General features: G+C 28.5%; 1 protein-coding gene across 1 annotated transcript in view; it reads left to right on the forward strand.

The window, feature by feature from the left end:
* Window positions 1-24,796: 24,796 nt before the first annotated feature.
* Window positions 24,797-27,020, forward strand: part of Galphao (G protein alpha o subunit) — a 130,480-nt gene continuing 128,256 nt past the window's right edge. The window contains exon 1 of the mRNA XM_021144307.4: window positions 24,797-25,632. Within this exon, the coding sequence (XP_020999966.1) occupies window positions 25,515-25,632 (118 nt within the window). The 5' untranslated portion in view covers window positions 24,797-25,514. The remainder of the gene's footprint in view (window positions 25,633-27,020) is intronic.

Genomic DNA, 27,020 nt, shown 5'->3' on the forward strand with positions numbered 1-27,020 from the left:
AGTAAATACTCTTTATCTAGAAACTAAAATTATTAAAGTTTAAGAAACGTTTTGTTTACAAACTTGGCTATGATATTTTTCAAACTTAGACATTGAACACTTTGTTCTGCAACCTAGGTTCATTCAAAATAATTTTTATTAAAATGTAATAACTACGAAATTGTTTTTTATTTACGTTATATAAGCGTGTTGTGTATCAAACTTTTTTTACAATAATGTAAGTTATAAATTACTTATTTATTACTTTTTTAAACTTTTTTTTATTACAATTTTCATTTATAAATTTTTGAATGAGGGAGAGGAAATATTTCAGAAAAATGAGGTTTTGGGGAGAGTTTATCGTACAAAAGGAAAATTGTTTTTATTATCTCCTTTTATTAAGAAAAAATTCTCAACTCTGAAAATTCTAACCTATTGGATAATATTTATGAAATTTCTTGAGGGACATTTTGAAATGGAACATCAAACATAATTTTTTTTCGTTTTTCAATTCTTTTTCTAACTTTATTAGTCACGAATCTTTTTTAATTTTTAATTTCTAAATTTTTGCTCGGCCAAAGTAATCTATAGCTTTATATATATATATTATATATATATATATATATATATATATATATATATATATATATATATATATATATATATATATGTAATAACAGGGCTCCAACCCTGTTATTAGTGTTGTATTTAGCTTGAAATAATTGCAGTCATAAGCCATCAGACGTTCTAAACAAGTTTATTTAAATATAGGCTGGTAATGATTACAGTTGACGTCCACACTCCCTACGGGAGGGGAATGGAAAAGACTTCTGGCAATTCCTGAACAGCTTATCAGGATCACATTATGATGAAAGGACACGTAAAACAATGCGTTCTTAGGTTTTATACCAACCTAGATTTGAAGTAAAAAGGCACATTCGTACATTCCTTGTATCCTTACGCATTAAGGAAAATCATTTCTGCTTCCTTATATGGTAGTGAAAAAGGGCACGATTCTATAAATAACTCTTCCTTTGAAATATAAATCTATTTATATTTCAATGGTATGTTTTCAGCCTTGAATTCCCAAAATAGAATCTCTCTACGCTTATTCTTTAACAAAGACATTTTATGAAACCGAAAGAGATTTAATTCTTTTATTAATACAAAAGTATTTACTTATTGTATTACATCCCCCCCAAAAAAAATTTTTGGTGAGCCAAAATAAAAAAAATTTAGAATACTTTAAATTTAAAATTTTTAGGTTGGTACGATTGTTCCTTTTTCCCTACTACAAACAACATTTTTTCAATTATGAGAAGAAAAATATTATTTACAATGACAAAAATATAAAAAACATGATTATGCAAATTATCTGTTTAGTCAATTAAACAGAAAGAAAAATGAAATATTTACATAACTAATCTACTAAAATTTTCAAAAAATTTTTCACACAAAAATATACAAAATTTTTATGCAAAACGAACTGGACAACAAGTGTCATTTATTCATGATTTAATTTCAACATTTGTGGGTTGTGATATTTCCTAAGCTTTGATATATGTACTATTTCAAAATTTTGTTTACTCAACATATTCTTTTTATTTATTTTGTAATTAGTTTCTGAAATTTTTTGAAGAATTTTATACGGTCCACTAAAAGGAGGTGACAACTTCCTCGTATTAGGATAAGTAAATTCTTCAAACATAACTAATTCATCCGTTTTAAAATCTATATCTAAAAATCTAGGATCATAATAGATTTTATTTCTTTCATGATATTCTTTAGTTCTTCGAATTGCTATTTTTTTAGCTTCCTCAACAGGTGGATAGATTTCTTCCTTTAAGGGATTTTCATAGGGGAGTCTACCATGCATGAGGTATGCAGGTGGAAATTTTGTAACAGAATGTGGAGTTAAGTTATAAGTATTAACTATATCTTTTAACAAAGTAGGCCAGGGAGTTTTAGTAGGTTTTTCATTGATTTTACATTTTAAACTCGTAATTATTGTTTGACCAAGGCGTTCTACCTTGCCATTAGACTGCGGATGATGTGCAGTTGTCAATACTTGTTGAATTTTATTATGCTTCAAAAAATTTTTAAAATGAGAAGAAGTAAAGGCAGCGTTTCTATCACTCAACAAGGATTTAGGAATTTGATTTTGAAAAATTTGATGTAAAAAATTTGTATAGGTTTCTGAGCTAATGGATTTTGATGCAAAAGCCCAAATGTATCTTGTGAGGTGGTCAATAATTAAAGTTAAATATTTTTTTGTTGAATTATAGTAATTCAATCCACCAACACTATCTATTGCTAGCAAGTCAAATGACTGACTAACAGGGGGTAAGGATTGTAATAATCCAAATCTTTTTTGTCGCGGTTTTTTATTTAATTGGCACGTATGACAATGTCTACAAAATTTTGCTATATCTGAAGTTATGTTATTCCAATAATAAACAGGGGTTATCAAGTTTATCATTTTTTGCACTCCTGGATGATTAAATTTATCATGAGCAATTTGCAGAATTTTTAATCTCAACGAAAATGGAACAACTATTTTAGTAAAATTTTTCTTACGTATACATAAAACATTATTGATATCAACAAAATTACCTTGTAAGTTATCTTTCCTTTGAGCTTCAACAATTTCATCCAATTTTAACAAATGTGAAACATGAACATTATTATTGTTACAATTAATTTTGACAAGTGAATGTGTTGCATCTCTCGAAAGCCAATCTGCTTCAAAATTAGTAGAACCTTTTGTGTATTTAATATCATATTCATACATACTTAACAATAATGACCATCTAAATAATCTACCTTTTAAATTTTTAACATTTTTTAGCCAAACTAAAGCAGCATGGTCAGTATGTATGGTGAATTTTTGGCCAAAAAGATAATGGTGGAATTTATTTAAAGAATCTACAATAGCAAGACATTCAAGTTCTGTAATTGCATAGTTTTTTTCATAGTCCCTTAAGGAACGAGAATGAAAAGCTACAGGATGCAATACACCACATTCATCTGTCTGTTTTAACACAGCACCAATTCCAACTAACGATGCATCAACAAAAAGATGACATTCATGATTAGGATTAAAAATTTTCAAAATTGGTTTACAAATAATAGCATTTTTTAAAAGTTCAAAAGATTGTTGACATTTTTCTGACCACACCCATTTTACATCTTTCTTTAACAAGTTATTCAAAGGATGTCGAATACTTGCATAACTATCAATAAATTTATTGTAAACATTTATTGATCCAAGAAATCTTTGCAATGATTTTACATTTTTAGGGGGCAATAATTTTTTAATAACCTCAATATTATGGTTATCGGGTGACACAATTCCATTGCTAATTTCATATCCTAAAAATTCTATTTGTTTTTGCAAAAATGAACATTTTGAAAGTTTTAATTTTAAGTTTTCTTGTTTGCAAATATCAAAAATCTTTTTAAGATGGGTTAAATGTTCATCATAAGAATTAGAAAATATAATGATATCATCAAAGTAGTTTGTAGCAAATTTAATTTTATGTTTATTTAAAATTCTACGAATTGTACGTTGAAAGATGCTTGGCGCATTCTTCCAGCCAAAAGGTAATCTTAAGTATTCAAATAGACCATTGTGAGTAGCGAATGCTAATTTCTCAGTGTCATCAGGATGAATACGAACATGATGATATCCCTGTGATAAATCTATTTTAGAATAATAACAACTATTAGATAATTTTTCAATTAAAGACTGTATTAAAGGTAGAGGTTCAGAATCTGTTTTTGTAATTTGATTTAATTTTCTAAAGTCAACACATAAACGACTCTTTTTATTTTCATCTTTTTTAAAGACTAAAGTTACAGGGGCAGCATAAGGGGAAGAACTTTCTTTTATAATGTTATTTTTTAACAATTCTTCTGTTTGTAAATCAATTTCCTGTTGTTGTTTTGGGGATGTTTTGTAAGGCCTTAGAGATATAGGTAAATCTGATGTTAACCTGACTCTTTGCGGTTCGATTCTAATTTCTTCTACGTCATGTTTATGTTTTGCAAAAATATCATTATAACTTTTTAAAATTTCTTTTAAGTCCACATTTTCTATATCGCTTTCATTTTTTATTTTTTCGTCGATATTAACCTGATAATGTATGCATCCATTACCTAGATCTATCTCCGAATCATTTGAAATTTTTGGACATTTTTTCTTTTTCCTATTTGTCCTTTTCCTTTTATTTTTGTTACCCTTTACATTATTTTTTTCAATGTTTACTTTAACTGAAATATCTTCAACTTTTATTTTTTCAACATTTTTAACTTTAACATTTTGAGAATTTTGTTGTCTAATGTGCAAAGATAAGTTGTCACTGTTAGAATTAGCAGAGGTGATCAATCTCTTACCAAATTGAGTAACAACTGGCCCGACACAATCAATAAACAAACAAAACTCTTTGCAAGTCTGCAACCCAAGTAAAGCATATGGTAAATCAGTATCAATTACAAAAAACTTAACTGACTTAACAATTTTGCCTAATTTAAGGGGAAACTCACAAATTTTGTTAAGTGTTAGTTGACCTTTCGTTTGGGTAACATTTAATTCCTCACATTTTTTAATAGGAATATTCAATTTTAACACCAAATCTTTTGGTATTACATTCAATGTTGACCCGGTATCAACATTCAACAATATCTCTTTGTTAACTTTTTCATTTTTATTTTGTTTTGGACGTCCCTTTAGGTATTTATTTTCCACTTTACCTCCATTTAGGTATTCATTTTTAACTATATATCCATTTTCAACTTTATATCCGGATATTATTAATTGCTATTGATTATTTGTCATATTTTGAACGTTCATTTCAACAACATTGCTAGGGTTGTTTACACACGAGGAGCCCATGTGAAATTGATTCAAAAGTCCTTTCTTTGAGCAATATTTACATTGATTCAATGGGTTCTCCTGTGTAGTATGATGTATTTTGGGTTTTGTCACATTCGGGGTTACACTTTTATTTTTAGGACAAGCCGGGGCTTTATGTCCTGGTGCATTACATTTATAGCACTTTATGTCATATTTTGGGTTTTCCATTTTTTTCATAAATGGTCCCTTATTATTTTGAAATTTATTTTTGTCTAAGTCACTTTTAATTTTTTCATAAATTTTAAGTTTTTGTTTAAATTCAAAAAGATTATTGGCTCCATAAAGAATTGATTTATTATTTGTTTGGTCTGGTATTCCCTGAATTATGTAAGTGATTAGAGCTAAGTCATCAATATCACTTTGAGTTGAAATTTCTTTCATTTTTAGGAAATATTCTTGAAGTGTTTCATTATACCTTTGCTTTCTTTTTTGCAACATTGCATGTACTTCTGCACTATTACAACTAAGTCCGAATTCTTCAAACAAAAGATTTTTTAATTTTTCATAAGAATTTAAATGAGTTTCACTTCTAATTAAAGTTAATGCATTTCCCTTCAAACATCTTTTAGCAAATAAAAATTTTTGCATATCAGACAATTTAAATAAGGTAGCATGAGTTTCAAAATTTTCAAACCAAGAATTTATATTTTCGTGTTTTTCTCCTTTAAAAATAGGAGTAACTGCTTCAACATCAGCGAAATTAACTATTAATTTAGTTTCAGGTTCTCTATTATTTAAATCATTACTAGAATTTTGACTATAGGATGCCATATCTTTATCAGTATAAACATGAGTTTGTATTTCTTTATCAACATACATTTTAGTATTTAAACTAGCTTGTGTAAATTGACTTACACAATTTTTAATTGGTAAATGTGATTCAAAATCCGTTTGAGTTTGTTTACATTGAAATTGTTTAGTTTCCTCCTCATCTTCAGAGGGATTTTCAATTACTAAAGAATTTTTTAAAAAATTGAAATCGCATAAACAAGTTAAGATGTGTTTGGCAATTTCATCTTTATTTCCTTCACTGGAAATATTTAAAATGTCTGAAATTTTGACTAAGTCCGAAAAATTGAAAGTATTACAAATTTCTTGTAGTTTGTTTGAAAATTCTTCATCGTTTGGTTCAAAAGAAAATTCAGAAAAATTTAAAATTTTGTTACGGTTTAATCTAGAAAAATCATTTGGAAACAAAAGTTTAAATAATAACTTAATTTTGTTTGCCGTCACTAATTTAATTGACGTTTGAATCACATTTATTTCCTTTAAAAACATTTTAGATGCACAATAATGCAATACTATATCATAATATTATATATAAAAAAATATATAAACACAAGAAATACAATCTAACTCTATTCCATTATTCAAAATAAAATATTTAGATTACTACTGATATCTAATATTACTAAAATATTTAAGCATAACATTGAGACAGATAAAAAAAATGAGAGAGGAAAAAAAAAATATATCTACAGTCAATCCTTTCCATTTGACCTTCATCTATTTTTCTTTGACGAGAGACACAAAATATATCACTTTTTAATTCACAACTTGAGTAGTAAGAATTGTAGAATCACTCGGTGTCGAATCACTACCATGTTTGATGTTTCTTCCAACTTTGTGGCACTATGGAATTGTAGGGTCATCGGATGGGATACTTTCACTGGTTTCAGGGAGGTACCAGTAGTACGGGTGGAAAATCGCCATCCTTCCTTCCTTCAACGTTTTTTTCACTGCCGATTTTTTTCTCCTCCGGGGTTGATGGAAAATTTCAACTTAGCAGTCACAGCCGGTTAAAGATTTCCTCAGCAAGCAACTATGCTGCCGACTTGTAATAACAGGGCTCCAACCCTGTTATTAGTGTTGTATTTAGCTTGAAATAATTGCAGTCATAAGCCATCAGACGTTCTAAACAAGTTTATTTAAATATAGGCTGGTAATGATTACAGTTGACGTCCACACTCCCTACGGGAGGGGAATGGAAAAGACTTCTGGCAATTCCTGAACAGCTTATCAGGATCACATTATGATGAAAGGACACGCAAAACAATGCGTTCTTAGGTTTTATACCAACCTAGATTTGAAGTAAAAAGGCACATTCGTACATTCCTTGTATCCTTACGCATTAAGGAAAATCATTTCTGCTTCCTTATATGGTAGTGAAAAAGGGCACGATTCTATAAATAACTCTTCCTTTGAAATATAAATCTATTTATATTTCAATGGTATGTTTTCAGCCTTGAATTCCCAAAATAGAATCTCTCTACGCTTATTCTTTAACAAAGACATTTTATGAAACCGAAAGAGATTTAATTCTTTTATTAATACAAAAGTATTTACTTATTGTATTACATATATATATATATATATATATATATATATATATATATATATATATATATATATATATATATATATATTGCGACTATGTGTACTTATGCTTGAAGAAGTGCTCCGTTATCATGCGTGTTTGCTTAGAAAAAAATTTCATAAAAATCTGTGACATGCAGACAACAAGATTTTTATTTTTATTTTGTTTGATTACAAAAAGAAGCAGCCAAATTCATAAGACTTATTTTTTTGATTAAATTTTCAAGTAGCACGAATACGCGTACAATATTGTAATGATATCAAACAGATATTCGAGTGACATCACTAAGACGTTTAAAGGGAATTGGTGTTATTAGGAATATCAATCAGAAATGACATTGGTTTTAAATTCATCATGATTATATATATCTCCTAGTTACCCAGCAATTCCCGAATATTTTTATTTCTATATTTAATCTTGTATCGAAATTAATTCTTTCATATTATATTCTTGGTTTAAAGCTATAATTTTAAACAATACTTATAATCTTACAGTAAAGATTTCTCCACGCTTTGGAATAGGCATATAGGTCAAATATTTAAAAAAATATTAATCGTTTTTTTCTCCTTTTTTTAAATTTTAAAAGTTATCAATTTCTTCAGTTAGATAAAAATTTTCATGAGCACAGGCGATGTAGCTTTGGAGTAATTTTTCAAGTGTTAGAAGTTATATCACAAACGTTTTTTCATTCTCACAAAACTGTCTTCTTTTCAAAAGAAAAAATTGGGCCACTTTACAATTAGTATAGAGAAAGAAAACAGGTTTAAGATAAGCAAAACTTGAACCAACAGTCATAAATAAATAAGAGTTACAACCGCACAAAAGTTATACAAATAATATATTATTCACTGAAAAGTTTTAAATCATCAAGATGAGATAAGAAGAGATAAGGACCTTCGAGGTGTTTTCCTTTTCGCACAGGATATGATACACATATTTTACATTCATCGAAAACTCAATGAATTTTTTTCTTCTTCTTTTTCAATAGGCTTTCTCGGGAAGGGCTAATAATTCTGAATTTAATGTATCGTAACAACTAGGAAAAACCTATTTTTAATATTTCAGCGTTTTGCATTGCAATGTTTTGTAATACAATACTTTATATTACTATATATTACAATTATTTATTTTATAATGCTCAAGAAATGTGCTAGCCAAATTGTGAACTTTATGTATCATAACAATTAGAAACAACCAACTTTTTACATAACAATGTTTTGCAATACAATGCTTTCTATTACAATTATTTATTTTATATTGTTCTCGAAATGTGCTAGCCAAATTGTGAACTTTATGTATCATAACAATTAGAAACAACCAACTTTTTACATAACAATGTTTTGCAATACAATGCTTTCTATTACAATGATTTATTTTATATTGTTCTCGAAATGTGATAGCCAAATTGTGAACTTTATGTATCATAACAATTAGAAACAATTAACTTTTTACATAACAATGTTTTGCAATACAATGCTTTCGATTACAATTATTTATTTTATATTGTTCTCGAAATGTGATAGCCAAATTGTGAACTTTATGTATCATAACAATTAGAAACAACCAACTTTTTATCTTGCTATTGCTCTCTGAATTTAGCTAGCCAATTTGTATACTTAATGTATTTTAACAATTACAACCCACTTTTAATATTGCTATGTTTTATAGTGCAATGTTTTAGATTGTTTTCTAAACATGGTAGCTAAATTGGCAACTTATAGCGAGTACTGTAACTATTAAAAACAACCATCTTTTTGTATTATTGTTTACTCTCTAAATGTGGTAGCCTAATTGTGAATCCGTATATCCATCTTCTGTAAAACCAGGGTTCCCACAGGAAAGAAAAATAAATGAAGGGGTAGATAAGATTTTTCAAGACAGCTGAAAAGTACTTAAATTTATCTTTCATTTGTGAATTACGAAATTATTCCCGAGTTAGTTTTTGCAGCCATATATAGATACAGGGTGTCTCAGTTAAGCGTTTCAGAACTTCTAAGAGGGGTAGGGGGCATCCTGACGACTCGAAATCATATAGCAATGTGGGGTCGGAAATGCTTTCCTGAAGCGGTGACGTACACAGAAGCACCATAAAGAAAAGAGACCGTAAGTGAAAAATCGCTATAATAATAAATTGAAAAAATTATATGTTACATGGGCAAAAGTAAGTGTTCGAAGTTTCTGCCACTGGCTACAATGTACACCTCACATCTCCGGCTCATGGACATTCGAACATTCTGCAATACTCCAGGCATATCTCGCAGGCCGCTACTGCGATTACAACCAACATTATCAGCAGGGGTGTCATAAACCAGCGTTTTCATATGACTCCAGAAATCAAGACATGATAGGTCGGGTGACCGAGGAGGCCATATAATTTTTTCAATGTATTATTATAGCGATTTTTCACTTATGGTCTCTTTTCTTTATGGTGCTTCTGTGTACGTCACCGCTTCAGGAAAGCATTTCCGACCCCACATTGCTATATGATTTCGAGTCGTCAGGATGCCCCCTACCCCTCTTAGAAGTTCTGAAACGCTTAACTGAGACACCCTGTTTATATCCTCTTAATATAATTTTTATTGCATGCTTAAACCATCTAGATTTATCTCACTTTTGCTACCACTTGAAAAGAATTTCAGACCGTGGAAGCCCTGAACACCCATCCACTCCTTCTTACATATTTGGCAAGTGAGCTATAAGCGCGTTGTAGCAAAGAGCTCCTAAAATCCCTGTCAGTCATCATCATCCTTTTCAATAGCAAAGAATTGCCATTATAAGAAAAATAATGGTGGTAGCACAAATGTTTCATGATTAGGATTTATTTTACAAAAGTAGGATCTGTATATAGTTTTCTCCCTACCATAATATATCTACTAAGTTGTTTCACGTGCTCTTTTCTTATTTTAGTTGTTCTTTTTTTTAAAAAAAAAGGAGAAAGTGGTTGAACAAGATTTAATTAAAATTTATTTTATTGAAACAAGATAGAACTAACTTCCGTAATATATTAATACTATAAATAGTTATAGATGGATGTGAAGTCATGCACAATGCCTTTTTAAAAAGTGGTAGGCAGCCGAGGGACTTCGTATAAGCAAATAAGTACTGTCACTTGTTTCATGCTTGTGTTTCACATATGCAGACCACTTTTTGTATGTGAGCATAATTGGATTAGTTATATAGATATATGTGTATATGTACTATAAGCACAGCATAATTTCAAAACTAAAGTGGTAGGTAACAGAAAAAATATCCTCCTGGTTTAAGCAAACATGTCGATTTATTTTGTTTACATAACTGGTTCGCACTTACACCGTCTGCTTCTTATGATTGAGTATTGAATGGTTGACCTATCAATGTCCAGTCACAAAAAGTCGTCTTTACATACATAAAAAGGGGTAATACATACCAAATGGATATTTCTCTAAACTATCTACCACTTTAGCTTTGAAAAAACAGCATGCCATCCAAATATAAATATTTAGATTGTTTTTATAGTACTATTGTAGATTAAATTTTTTCTTAAAAAAAAACAGTGTCTTGTTCAAAAAAGCAAGGCACAATGGGCAAACGGATTAATATACAGTGTGTCCGTGAAGTTATGATTCATTTTGACCGTTAACCATCAAAAAGTGCACCTTGATTTTACGAATGCACAATATATTATGAATTATTCAGCTTAGCTGCTGACTTTAGTATTTTTCTATTAAAGGTAGTGAAATAACATTGACAGTTGTAACCGGGGGTTGCTACAAATTTCATCAGCACCAAAAAACTACGAGTGAAATTACTAAAAATCATTAAAAAAAATAAATTTTAAATTAAATATCAAAACACAAGTTTTTATATCAATTTAAATACCAATTCTTATGGAACGTTACGCCTTATGTACAGTGTGCAAAAAAAATTGTTTTGATATTTGCAGGATATTTTTCATTATTTGATATTTTGCATGATACTTTTCATGCTCCGATTTTAACGATATAGTTATTTAAATTGAGTTTGAGTTCAATTGAATCTTCAAATTGAGTTTCAAATTTCTGAAGTTGCAAAATAGTTATAGACAATGCCCTCAGTGTACAATTAAACAAAATAAATCCATTTCAGATAAACAAATTCTGAAACTCTCTTCATTCAATTTCTTGCAGAAAACAAAAGTAATAATTGCCAATGTCACATGATAGAACCTGCCAAAAATATTAAATATTTAGGTTTGTATTTTGTCTCCAATTTAAGAAGGGAAAACCCATATAAATAAATTCGTTAAAAAAATTAACGTTTTGTTTTATTTAAAATTCACCAAATTTTTTTTTTGAGAACTTAATACCACCCTTGCCTTTATTCATTAATAAATTATGGTCCTATAATCTGGGTTGGTGATAACAAAATAAATTTTATTCTTATTATGTTCCTTCAAAACAAATGTTTAATTTAAATTATCCGTACCAATTTATTTTTTCAATTATCGTTGATTTTAAAATATTTAGCTCTATGGAAACACGGTTTAAAAACACAAACTCAAATAAATGAATAAATAAATCAACGCGTAGTTTCAGATTTCTTTTGAAACAATGATTCGCAGACGTAGCACCGGTTCTTATGCCATTCATGTTGATCACAAAGCTGATTAAAAAAAAAAAGTAAACGTTAAAGATCGTGAAATAAAAACTTTAAACAAAATCGTTTACAGTTTAATTTATAACAACGGCTAAATTTTTTATTTATTTATTGACAAACTAATATATTTTTATTGGGAACAAAAACAAACACATAAATACAAAGAATATATATTCGTCGTCAAGAGGAAAATCCCCTCCAGGCGACAAAGAAAAGTAATACAATAAATTTAAATTAGAAATTTAAAAAGAAAGAAAAGGGGAAGATATTGCAATCATAAATTATTTTGCTCATCATAAAACATTTTTCAAGCATCTCTTCTGAATGGACTGATTAAAACTTTTAAACGATTATTAGGATTGAGGGCTTAAATTGTTCAAATATCATAACCCAGTATTGCAGAGATGCCAACTTGCTCCGGACATCAAATATATATCTTAAAGTGGTAGTTTATCAATTGTAATTCTTGGTTTAATAAATTCAATTTAGTAGTTTTTTATCCACCACTATTTCTAAATAATTCGTAGGCTTATATAATTCACCACTTTTTACTACTAATGTCATGCTATGCCTTTTCAAAAGCAAGAAAAAATAGTCAAATATTTTCACATATTTACTATGTAGTTATGTACCGTTTTTTTAATTATCTCTGGTATAGGAAGGTTCAGGCGTTAGCGGTCATTTATCAAAAGGTACCTCATTATTGAATCATATTAGCATGTTTTATATACCAGTGAATTGATGTTTTTTAATCGTAGTGGTAGTTACAACATCGCCTTACTCTTGAAACTATATTACACAATCTTTTTTTGCTTGATTTCTTAAATCGCGTGAAATGAGGAAACCAAAACTTATTGAATAATCAATCAACAAGTATACAAGAAAGAATAAAAGTGATATCTATAAACCTTAAAAAATATACGACTTTCTGTTCGCGTTTAAAGATAGAGTTGAAAGAATAATAAAGATTCCTTCTTACAGACGATTTTCTTCTACAGCGAAACAGAAGTAAAAATTCTTTATCTAGCGTATGATTTGCTAAGGGCATATTAGCACCAGACGCGCGATTTTAATTGGTCCAATCCAGTGCTCTTGCAAAGTCATATAGTTGTTTCTTTCTCAAGAATGAATGTTCTCCTAATTTATGGAAATACGCCGCCAAATCTAGAATTCCTGTAAGACTTCGAATTATAACCTTTTTTTAACAAAAAAATAATTCTATGAAATATATGGTAAAAGAAAACGTGATATAGATTTCCGTCTGACGTGTTTAACTTCTACTAACTTTGATATTGTTTTGAAAGCATATTTGTATATTTTAATAAGGAAATAAAACTGAATTATATGGAGTCGCGGATGATTACTTAAGTCCTAAACCGTAATGGTCCTTTCTTAACTTAAAATGGAGCATTTTAAACTCAAATTGCTATTTTCAGCACAAGAAAAACAGTAATTGCTTTGTTTCTATCATTAAATGTAAATTACGAAAACCAAGTTAAAGAACAAATTTTGTGCTGTAACACGCCAGATTTTCGTAATTTTGCTTACTTACGTACCTGCCAACTTCTAATCCTTTCAACGATGACTTTTCACAGTGAGAATAAAATGGAACTTAAATTACAATTTTGGGCAGAATCGTACGCTGTATCTGAACCCCTTGGGGACGGGTGATTCATAAAAGCATTCGTACAAAATCAGAATCAGGATGTAAATAAAAAAAGGTAACTTAAATGAAGGCGTTGCTAATTTGACAGGCTTACTTGAAATATTGTTAGTTTAATCATACATATAATCAATGTTAGTTCAAAGTATAGCTAAATAATTTTATTTTGAACAATGTAATGGTGAATTAAATAAATCAAACAATTATTACCCGGCTCACAAATAAACTGCTAAAGAATTACTTTGGTTACCAGTTTTATCATTTTACCCTGATTGTTACGGGTTTATGCTGGCACGTATTAGTGACAGTTGCCGGAAAAAGTTAAAAAAATTTAAGCGAAGAACCATATCTTTTCTTTATTTATTTAAACAAAACTGGGTGCCTAAGCCGCGCAGCGGGCCCTACCCCATTCATCATGAAAATTATATACAGTGAATAAAACATTTTGAATTATGTAACAATGTGGTAACATTATAATAAAGTAACAATGATTAGAAGTATGTACAAACTTGATCGGAGATTTACATTAATTGCCATTGAAAAATGAATACAGCCATGGTTAGATGGATTTACATGAAATACGAGCTTAATCTGTGAGAATAATCATATCAACCTTACATATTAATATATATGCTTAATTTTTTTCGAAAAAACAGTGGTGGTCGAAAAGATGACATGGCTGCGGATTTGAACGTGATGGTCGTAAACTCAGAATTGGGTCAGCTGTTCATCCCTGTTTACAAAATAAAACCATCGAAGGTAAGCCACGTTGGTTAAGGGGATAGTACGCTCGTCTCACAATGAGGTGACCTAGGCTCATATCCCAGTGGTAGCTGGTTGATACGAATTCTGTCCTCGGATCGAACCGATCACATAGCTGTCGTAGAATATTCTCAATGGTTGGCTGATCATGGATTAGAATTCGCTTGCTTCACGCCCAACCGTGGGATCAGCTGTTCAACGCAGGTAATAAAATTAAATAAACTATCGAAGATCTGAAAAATATGTGGTTAAACGAGCAATAGCTATAGAAATAAATCTTAAACCTCATGATTTGAGACACGTGACCACAATGTTAAACCCATATATCTGCTTCTCTCAATTAAATTTTCTTTTTCAATTCTGTATACGCATCATCCGAAAGTATTCAGATTAATGCGTCAATACATTTAAATTCGTCTAGTCTACATATCAAAGCTAATTTATGCAGATTATGATGAAACTTCTCGCTTTCTAATTACAGGTGATAAAAAATGAAACTATTTTCTTCTTTTTAGTTCGTTTGAAATTTTTTGATTTCTTAACTAGTTTTTTGTTTGCTTTTGCCCGAAGGTGGACAAAAAGTTGATTTGCAAAGAAAAAATGAAGCTGAATGTTGCTTTAAATGAAGCTTTTAGGAACCAATTGATTTTTCTAGTATTGTTAATGCATACCTGCCAACTTTCACTCTTTCCGAGAATGGATTTTCAGAGTGGTTGTAAAACAATAAACGAAAAACAATCTGACTCAAAAATATATTTATATTTTTATCCCGTTGAAATTCGCTTGTGCATGGATTATTATGCTTTTATATATTTATTGTAATTATTTATATGTAGTGGTGGTCAAACTCATTTATAATTATCCTTATAATTCAAAAAGTTAATTGGAATAACCTGAGTATTGCTACCACTTAAAATATGAAAATAGAAAATCCGGAAGAGTCGACAGGTATATTAATGGGTGCAAAGTTTCATTTGAAAATCAAGCACTTTAGCTAATAGTGGTAAAAAATTTAAATTGAGAATATTTTTTTTGATAATAATTTCTATATATAGTAGTCTCAAAACGATTGAAACTTGCATCATCAGCAAGATAGAGTTTCTTTTCATATTTGATTACCTATCTCGTCGGAAAGTGGCCAAAATTTTGATTAAAAAAGTTTTAACACATCTTTGAAAATATGACGGCATTAGAACCTACTTGTAGCTGCTAGAAAACGATTTATTTATATTTCATTCCTTCCAGTTAAAATTTGAGTGCTCAAGTTAGTTAAAAAATCGAAATAGTGTTTGCTCATTGTGTCAAAAAAAAACGTGATAAAGACGGTCGTTACAAAAACATGATTAATAATGAGATGAAATTCTGAAATATTAGTATACAAATCTTGAATACTTAGAATCTATAGATATATTAAATTTATTTAATAATCATCAGCAATTTGTATGAATTCTATAAGAAATGCATTCCATTAACATCCGTCATTTGATTTCTGACTATAAAAAATTGCTGAAATTTACTTTCCTTGATTAACATAATCATTAGAGTAACTTAAAATTTTGTTTATTATTAGGACATTGTTAAGCTTATTATGATAAATCATTTTATGTTTAAAATCCAAGGCAAGATATTGTTTATTTTGATTGGATTATTTGAATTTAAATTAATTATTTAAATTAAAAATTAATGAAATATTCTTCAGTGAGCTTTTTTATTTTGGGCATAGTTCAAAATGCTTGTTTAAGAAAATCTACACAGTTCAAAATGTGTATTTAAGAAACTTTACACAGCTCAATTTACAATAACAACTATTATAATTTCGTAAAACCCGTGGCAACAATTCAAAAAGAACTGTTGACTTTTAAAGTCTTAAGAGAGTAAGTTTTAAAAAAATCCTTAGTGTTTTAGGCAATGATATAAATGACGAATTTTGTTTTGGACTCATTGGCTTATTTTGAAAATATGAACAATGCTCAAAATCGAATTTTGAAAAACTGAATCAAATGATATGTTCTTTTTTTTTTTAAAATATGCATTTTGAGATACGTTTATTTTCTAAAATAGGTATTTTGAGTTACGTTAATTTTCTTTAATAGACATTTTGAGCTATGTCCAGAAAAAAGAACTCGCCGAAGATATGCTTTACTAAAATTATGCTCAAAATTGAAAAACGTATTACTTTTATTTCATAACAAGTCTTACTTTTATTTATTCATGTTTTTGGTTTAGATTTAAATTTTTATATTCCATTCCGTTTCGGATTTCAAACGGGTCATAATTTTTTAAAATTAATAAGAGTGTTTTAATGGTATTTTAAAATGTTTCAAAAGTGCTTTAAAAGAAACAAATTAAAAAGCAAAAATAATAATAATAAAAAGTCCAAGAAATCTTTTTTGAAGCTTCAATAAAAGATGAAAATGCAGTAAATCAAATATCATTGACATCGAGTACATTACCATCTTCTTGTCTAGAAACGTAAAGACGGAAATGACCTATTCGTTTGATAGCAATAATATTTGGTTAATGATATTAAAGCTCATTTTTATGAACCATAAACATTTCGTCTGAATAACATGCCCTTTATTTCGTTGGAAATGGGATGTTAATTACATTTCATTCGTTCCTTTTAGGAATTTGATCTTTATGTAGAAGGGTACTTTGTAGAAATTGTATTCAATTTTCTTCAATGGAATATCTGTTTTTTTCTTCTTATTCATTGTGTTAAGGTTAAGATCACTTTCTATCGAAGTGTAGCTTGTTTACTGTGCGAGAAGTGTAAAATATGTTTTTTAAATTGTGCACAACTTAATTGTATTGCTGTGATAAGGATCCATAGAAACCTTATATTAAAATTCTAAAACAAAAAAATTTAGAAATTGATTAAGAAAACTACTTTTAATAGAATAGTTTTCCCAAAAAATCTTTTTCATTCGTTTAAAGATGTTCTAATGCAGTGTTCGTATGCAATGGAAAAAAATTAAAAACTACTATCAATTTTGTTGCAAAGAAGATAAAAATTTCTTACTATTACCTTCCACTTTCGAATTAAAATTTCATATCCTCCACCTTCGCATCTACTTATATTTACTTAGCTACAAACATAACAATATATAAAAATTTATATTATAATTCTTCGACCTTTTGTTAATGGTTTTTCAGGTGCCCTGTTATGCTAATGTTATTGAGAAATAAATGAAACATTTCCACTCTAATACTAGACCATATGAAAAATCGACGCGTTTTTTTAAAGCATGGCTAAATGACAAAACTCTCCTCCAAACGATTTCAGCGCCACTCTACAATAAAAAGCTTAACTACTAGTTATATTGATGAATATATCGCTTTCTTTTAATATTTTTATTCGAGTTTATGAATCTCTTTTTAATCGTTTGGTTAGCATTTTATTTTAGTTCTATAAAATGCATATATGTTGATTTTGTTATAATGTCGGGTGTTAATACCGGCAAAAGCAATTTTGTAAAGTAAATTACGACTTTTTTAAATTTCTCACCATTTTCTTGTTCTTAACTTTATTTCATTACACACATACAATACATAATTACATGAATTACACGCGCTTTTAATTCTTTTAAACTAAAAAATACTTTATGAAAAGTGTTATTAATGAAGATTTTTTTCCCTCCGTTTATAGTAGAGTTTATCGTTTAACAGAATGAAATTAACTGTTGTATACATAAATATGACGGACACAAATTTGAAGCATAATAAAACTAAAATCTGAAATAAAATATTTAAAAATGATCATATATGGCAACGTTACTTTTAAAAAGTAACGAGTAAAAGTACAAGTATTTTTAAAAAAAGTAACGAGTAAAAAGTAAAAAGTTCTTATTTTAAGAAGTAACGAGTAAGAAGTACAAGTAAAAGTACAAGTACTAAACAAAAAAAGTAACGATTTAAAAGTACATTTCTAGGAAATCGAAAATTCAAAGTAACCTAAAATTTTATTGAATAATATTCTTATGTTCTTCAATGTTTTTGCAAAATTGGTTTTATTTATTTAATTATTTTTAATTTTGAAAGTTATGGACATTAATTTACTTTCAAATTCGGAGGAATGTTATAACATAATTTTATGATATAATCGTATAATGTAATTTTAAAATCAAATATAATTTTAATATCAAACTTGTTATGGATTTGCACTAAAAAGAAATTTTATCTATTGATTTTAATTTTTAGTTTATTATTTTTATTTATTTAAATTACCATTGATTTAAAATTGTTTTACTCTATAGAAACGCGTTTTAAAAGCACAAAAATAAACAAAGCAAACATGGGGTTTCAGATAGCTTTGTGATCTTTGAGCTGGTAAAAAATAATTGAATGCGCAGTATAAGTTGAAACAGAACAGTCTACAGCAGGGTTTCTTAACCTGTGGTTCATGATCCCCTAAGGGGTCCATGAGTTATATTTTGGGGGTCCGCTGACAACTCCTAATTTTTAAAAACGTTTGGAAGCCTACCCATTGCTTGTAAAGCGAGCTATGGTAGCTATAATTCCGTTTGCTACAGTGTATCTTTGCAAAGAAGGATTTTCCGCACTTGTGACAGTAAAAACATAACATCCAAATCGATTGAATGTCGAACATGATATGCACGTTGCTTTGTCGAAAACCATCCCCAAATTCAATTTATTAATTAAGGAAAAGCAGCAGCAACATTCACATTAAAAATTTTAATTTTAAAAATTTTGTATACTATTAAAATAATAAAATTAAATGTTTTCTAATAATTGATGTTTTTTGCAATTATTTTTTTCATAGGGGGGTGGTCTGTGACTTCTTAAAAAATTTTAAAAGGGGTCCATTATATCAAAAAGGTTAAGAAACACTGGTCTACAGTTTTATTTGTAACAATGGCTAATGCTGAAGTCATGCGAGAAAATCATTTTCCGAACATTTCTGCCAAACGGAATGATTAAAATTTGTAAACGAATTTTAGTATCAGCGGCTAAATTAATACCTTCGAGTTTTCAAGAGTTAAAATAGTAAAATAGTTTTCAGTAGCACAAATAGTTCCGAAGTTCTTAGAGATTTGACTGGGCGTTGTTTGACAAGGTTGGGCATAAACATAATTTTAGGAAAAAATGTACTAGGTAAAAATGTATTTAGTAAAAAATGTATTAAGACAAAAATGTATTATTAGTGAGATCAAAAAGAAAATTGAAAAACGTAATAACAAAATCCAACAATTTTTATTTAAAATTTATTAAACAAATGCATAAAACTCGAAAATGAATGAAAATAACTTCTTAATTAATATTTTTATTCATTTTGCAAAATAAGTGCATTTTGACAGCATTTTTTTAAAATTTTTTTTTTAGAAAGCTTACCGAGTTTTAGAAAAAAGTAACGATTTCATTCGACATTTCCGTTACAAATACTTGTACTTTTTCCCAAAAAAAGTAACGAAAGTACAAGTAAAAGTACTAAATTTAAAAAGTAACGAAGTACAAGTAAAAGTACGTACTTTTTACTTGTACCGGCGGTGCAAGTAACGAAAGTAAAAGTACTGCCATATATGAAAATGATTGTAAAATTCTATATTTTTGCATAAAAGCAGGGCGTGAAGAAATTTTGAACATTAATATAGATTTAAAGAATCCTATCTTTATTCAATGGTTTTATTGCAATGAAGCAAAAAAAAAAAAAAATATTTTTTTTCGCATTTGAAACTAAGCATCTACAGAAAAAAATATTTCAGTTTATGCTATAAAAATAATCATCGTTTATGGAATAATCGTAAACAGAAATGTGACAATAAACAATAGGGGAGAGTGGGGTCAATTGTAACAGGGTACGATTGTAACAGAGCAAAAATTTCGAGTGTCGGGTCCTAGATTTGGTTCCTAAGTGGCGCACAAGGTGTATTTAATAAATCTACATGTACGACCCTGATGGCAACCATTTTTATGTACTTTTGAAAGAGTTACATCACAAAAGATATTTTCACGCCACGCAAGTACTTTTTTTTGGTATTAGAATATTGTATTGTAACAAAGCAATTTTGTTTAAACAAATAAAAATTAGTAACCGAATATGTAAGTGGACACCTTAATTAACATTTCAATAAAAAAAAAGATTAGTTTTGCTAATTAACTAGAATTATTTTTAACAAATGAAGCTGAAATGGCGTCTTGGGGACAATTGTAACAATAAGTAAAGGGACGATTGTAACAGCTGAAAATAAATAATCTTATGTTTACAAACCATTACTTAACTCTTTAAGAACCACCAATAGTTTCCTATATCATTTATATTATGTTGCATGTGCATTATTTTATTTGTCACCTTTCACAGCATAAATTAAAATTTTTAACCCCTTAAAGTTAAAAGTTTAACCCTTTAGGTCTCTGCTCATTATTTTTACTCCTAAAATATCACTACTATTTTGATCAATAAAAAAATCTATCACAACTATGATAATATGTATAATTAACTATGTTTTAGTTGAATTTATGAACTGTTACAATTGACCCCGTAAGTGGGGACAATTGTAACAAGTGCACGACTGTCAAAAATTGTTAATAACTAATATAATAATATTTAAAATCAGGTATTTATTTTTTTTTCTAGTAGAGAATAGTCTACTTTACTCGTCTGTCAATTAATACTAATAATATATTGGATTTCTTGTTAGTTAAAAATAGTTAAGTAAAAAATGTTGCAATTGACCCCACTCTCCCCTACATAATAAACCGTAGAGTGCAAACCGTTGAAACAGTTATTCAAATCTACAGTATAAGCTAATCGACTACTTTAAGAGTAGTTAGGAGGGCTCAGTGGTCCATGGAGAAACTTTATAAAAAGCGTTATGATGACGTCTGAATGCATTGTACTTATGTATTGTAAAAGTATGGTTAAAGTATGGTTAAAGTATAGGAAAAATACGTTGTCGTATTTTCGATTTTTGTTTAAGTAACAGAAACTTTTTTGCACAAGTCACAATCTAATACTGGAGACTGTAACTTGTTGATAATAACCCAAATATTGCTTTAATACGGCTTACATTGTTCTTAAATAAAGTTCAAAATTAAAAATTGGGAAATGATAAAAAATACACCATTTATGCATTCTTAATACATTGATGCAGATATTTAATGATGTTGCAATATAAGTATAGGTCTTCATAAAGTATAGGAAAAATGTGTAGTCATATTTTTGTTTAATGTTTAAGTGAACGATGAAGTTTTGCATAAGTTACAATTTAATGAACCATAACTTGATGTTTATAACTAAAATATTGTCTTTAAATATTATATTATTAATGAATAAATGTTTAAAACTAAGTATTAGAAAACATTTTAAAGAACCTTAATTTCTTAAATATTTTTTTTTTTAAAAATAGCAATATTTTTTTTTAATATTGATGGATACATTTAATGTTATGGTGTTGCATCCCAATGTTAAACTATAGGAAATATTTGTAGTCACATTTCTGATTAGAAGTATAGTATTTAAGTTAGTTTTGAAATTTCACAATAGTTAAAACCAAATAATAAAGAAATAGATTATTGCACAAAAAATAATTTATCAATTCTTGCATTATTTAACAGTAAAGTTTGTAATTAAAAATTAGAAAAACCACTGTTTATAAAATCGTTTGCTTCAAAATGTTGCGTTCTTTTTCTATTGATTCATTTATTTAACGATGTTGTATCCTAACGTTAAAATATAATTAAATGCGGATTCATATTGTCGATTAGAGTTAAAATAAAACTGTGAAAAGCTAATATTAAAGGATATTTTAAATGACTAAAGTGACTAAATAAGTAAAAAAAAAAAATGGTATTGAAAATTAGAAAACGATTAAAGAAATGACGATTTGTAGGATCGTTCTACTAAAACATTTGAGTTCTTTTCATACTGCTATTCTTTATGGTTGTTATCTCGTTTCTTCTACCGAAGAATATACTATCTCAATAAAATCATATTTTTTAGTAAGTATTTTAAGCTGTAGATTTTCCTCTTATTAAAAATGGTATTATTTTAATTGCTTTCATAATCTATATAAGAATTTAATTCTTCATAAATACAATTATTTATAACCATCTAAGTTAATGACTTTTAATCTCAATTAAAATTGAACAGTTTATTGGTCGGCATTAAAATATTTCCATGATATTTCTTTTTTAAGTGAGATTTCATGATTATATCATGATAGTTTCGATATTTTAGCCAGCTCTTTCTTTGTATTGCAGGTTTTAGATTGTTCTAGGTGTAAATGTTATTCGTTTAAATTGTTTGTAAGTATTTATATTAAAGAACAAATTCTAAACTGATAAACTCTTTTCATTGTATGGTAGGTTTTAGAGTGTTCTCTAGGTGTAAATGTTATTCGTTTGTAAGTGCTTAAGTTAAAAAACTTTTTATCTGATTAAAAATTTAATCATTTTATTACGTTTGAGAATCATGAATCTTTCCTTGTTATTTCTTTTATAAATGAAATGTCCTATTTATTTCACAATTGCTTAGATAATTCCTAAAACTCTTTTCTCATTTTGTAGATTTTATAGTCCTCTCCGCTGAAATGTTATTCATTTTTTCAAATATTTAAGTTAAAAACATTTAATCGGATAAAATTTGAATTATTTTATTGAGTTTCAAGTATCATGAATATTTCCACGATATTTCTTTCATAAATGAGATTTTTTTTATTTGAATAGTTCGAACTTGAATATGTTGCCTATCTCTCTTTCCGTATTGTAAGTTTTAAAGATTGCCTTAGTAAAAATGTTATCATTCTTATTTGTAAATATTTAAGTTAAATTTTTTATCTGGATAAAAATTGAGTTATTCTCTTTGCTTTTGCCACAGTAAATTATTCTTAGATTTTTTTGATGAAATTGTGCTTTTTATGTTACCGTGAAACATTTCGCTCCATTATTATTTTCAATTTCTACTAAATAAAAATTTCATTAATTTTTTTTTGTAAATCTGTAATTATTTAAGTTGTAAATGATTATCTACATGTTATTTTATTTGAATTCATGGTGCATATTTATAGCATTTTTCATTTTATAAATGTTATTTTCTTTGACTTCTAAAATGATATTCTTTTGTGTGTCAGTAGTGTGTTATTATAGTAAATTTTTGGTCTTCTGTTTTTATATCTATGCTTAATTTCAAGATTTTTCTTTTTAATTAGTGAAATTTTCTCTCGGATTTATAACTCATTTTTCCCATTATAACTTTTATAGTCTTGCAAATGTAAATTTTATACTTTTATAAATATTTCAAATGTAAATTTTGATTTAGATAAGAATTCGATATTTTATTTAATTTAGTTCTAAAATTTGGACTTTTCATTATTAGAGTTCATCTTTTATTATTATTATCAACTGATTCTAAGTATTAATAACTGATTCTGAAAATGTATGATAAAATGTAAATTTTTTTTTAATTATAAGAAAAATAATTTTATTGTGAACAATTTTGAAGATCTAATGTCTAATCAAGGCTTCAAGGTGTAAAACTGTAAATATTTTATTTGAATCTTTTTGTAATAAATGAAAAATCTCACATTCGCATAAATTAAATAATTGCAGCATTATTTGAATGTGAAAGGATATTAAATAATTAGAATCGAAGTCTACATTGTTTTGCTGGTACTTTTAACTCGGCATTGAACAACTTGAAAGCAAGTTTTACAAAAAGAAAAAATGAAAAAAATAAATGAATGAAAATAAATAAAATGCAATAAATTTTTAAAATCAAAATTATATTTTTAAAATTTTTGAAACAAATTTGTTTATTCTAAACAGCGATTAAATTGTTATTTTTAAAAAGTTGAGAAATAAAATATTTAAATGGTTTTAATAATTCGAGAAAAATTTAAAAATAATATAGATTAAAACAAATTAAAATTTTATGCATTTAATACATTTTAAGAATTTATTTAATTTAAGTCAAAAACTTAATTAAATTATGTAAAAAGTTTTAAGAGTGAAGCAAATTTTTGAAAGTAATTAAAATTAAATTTCATGACAAAATTAAAAAAAGTTAAACTAAGTGTAATAAAATTATATTACATTTGTCGTACATACATTACATCCTCTTAAAGTTAATTATCCTTTTCTCAACGTGCACTCTTCAAAATAAAGACATTTAACGATTACCGAGAGATGGTGCTCAAATTTAAAGAAGATTCATCAGTGAATTTAATTTTGAAATGATTTAATTTTCTCAAAAGAATCTTTGGAAGAAGATTTCCTTTTATCTTGAATAAGGGTATGACAGACAATCACACAGTGAAGCCCCCGTTTGACAGATTCCCTCTTTGAATTAAATGCGCACAGGTTTACATTCTCTTTCCACATATCCATCAGTTAGTATTTTCGATAACGATACTGCAGACAATCGCATCGATTTTTTTCTCCTGGCGGTCCCCGCCAACCCCCACCGACATCAGCGCCGCAGCCAGCCAAAATGGCGACTGGCGCCAGTTTGACGTCATACAGCTTCCACAGAGCAGAGATGCGGGTCTCCATGGTAACCGCGGGCGGGTGGAAGACCCTACGCGCAACTATTGGCCAGAGCCTTTGGTCGCCTCTCATTATCATACTGAAGGGAAAAGCGGTCCGGGATATTGTAGGGGGGAAAAAGACGAGAGTACAGGTAGAGGAAAATCTTCGAAAAAGGAGGGTGGCCGAAGAGTGAACCGGTGCAAAACCGAAAAACTGGGTGTTTCGAACCCCACCACTGCCACTTGTGTAGTATTTTGTGGTCGCCGGCATAACTTTTTTTTCTTCCTCACCTTCCTTCTTTCCCAAAATCGGGAAACAGGTTCGAAGTAGATCGAAGACCCCTTTCTAGACACACCCCCTTTTCCGCTTTCACAAGGATTAAAACACTTCTCTAAAATTACCTGGCGATCTTCATCATCCTCGAAAAATTCGAAGAGGTGTGGAAAAGGTTATAAATCGTCGGGGATAGTCTTTGGACCACACTGCAATGGTCTTTCGAAGACGTCATCTGGACCATTCGGCCACCATCATCATCATCATTGGTTGTTGAAAAAAAAAATTAGGAGATTATAAAGAAGAAATTTTATAGGATCCCGTGTTTCTTTTCGTTTTTTTTTCTTCCTTTTTGTTGGATTTTTCTTATCGGTTGTATACCCGTAAAAGCACGTCCGCTACGGATACTTATCAGATAAGAGTGGAACGCACCCTTTTTGTCGGCCATGGGATGTGCAATGAGTGCCGAGGAAAGGGCTGCTTTGGCTAGGAGTAAGCAGATTGAGAAAAATCTGAAAGAAGATGGAATCCAAGCAGCCAAGGATATTAAATTGCTCTTGCTCGGTAAGCTCATTATTTTTATTTTATACCTGCTCATTATTATTTTTTTTTGTTGCACTTCAAATTCGGGTGTGGGGATTAGTTAGTTTTGTTTGGAAAGCTGCATATTTTTTTTAAAATGATACTTTTGGCAACATGGTAATTGAAAAATTTAATCACTAGTGATTGAGTTATAGATGTGTGACTGTAGAAATGGGTTTATAATTTTGCAAGCAATTGAATGAATAAATGCGTGAATAGAGCAAATCAGTGCATGATCGCAAATGTATAATCGCATTCTTTCCACCATTCCCTACTTAGAAGATACGTGGAGACTCTTAGTATTCACCCGAGTGATTTTTAAAAATTCTTGGTTTAAATATCTTAAATTGCTCAAAAACTGCATCTTGTAAAAAGAAACCAATTGCAGATTTGAAATCAGCTACTTGAAAGTATGAATGGTTAAGTTGCATCCATTAAACTCGAATTGCATCTGACCTTATAGATTAAAATATCCTTCCTTTTTAAATAGTACATACAAAATATTTAATATTTTTTGATAATTAATTTGCACAGATTATTATAATAAAATAATTGAGCTGTGGGTATACTTTTATTTGATTATACCCTGTGTCGAATTTAATACTGTCTTTAAAAATATATAATGACCTACTTTTTTTTCTAATAGTAATATTAAATATCTCTTTAAAAAGCTTTTTGCAAATATTGAAATTAAAATTTCCGAAGTGCCAGTTTATGCCAGTTTATCAATGGAAGTGTCCATCAATAGCTCACATTGTCTTAAAATGCGTTTCATAGTTTCCAACATTATAGCCATTGATTAATTTTTTTCGTTATGGTAGTAATATTTATATCATAATGCACAAACCTTAATTTTAAAAATAAATCTTAAACTGTTTAATCTACCCCGATAAATCAATAATTCAAACCTATATATATAAGATACATTAGTTAGGCAAGTATTCTAACACGTGTTGGTTAAATAGCTTATTTTTTTTAAAAAAAACTTTAATACCATAGCTATCATAAGATTACCACTCTCTAAAATATTTCTTAACAACTCATTTCTAACTCTCTCTGAAATATTTCTGTACAAGTTGGCAGCTATGTGATTTCTTTTCCTGAAAGTGTGTATTAAATCAAATATTTTATTTTGTTTTTAATTATTGCATAATCTTTGTTTATTCAGCATTTTACATTTGCACTTAATGGGTTATTTTTTGTAATGTTTTCTAAAAAAGGAGCTAATTTGTATACTTTAATTAAATTCATTGCTTTATGAAAATGCTCTATTTCAAATTTCATTTATTAGATGGCATGAATATTCGAACTAATCTCATAAACAATTCTTCATTCAATTTCTTTTCCTAAATCTGACCTGGATGAAAATT

This window comes from Parasteatoda tepidariorum, chromosome 4 (assembly GCF_982258835.1).
Source record: "Parasteatoda tepidariorum strain Cologne lab strain chromosome 4, Ptep-v5.0, whole genome shotgun sequence".
NCBI lineage: Eukaryota > Metazoa > Arthropoda > Arachnida > Araneae > Theridiidae > Parasteatoda > Parasteatoda tepidariorum.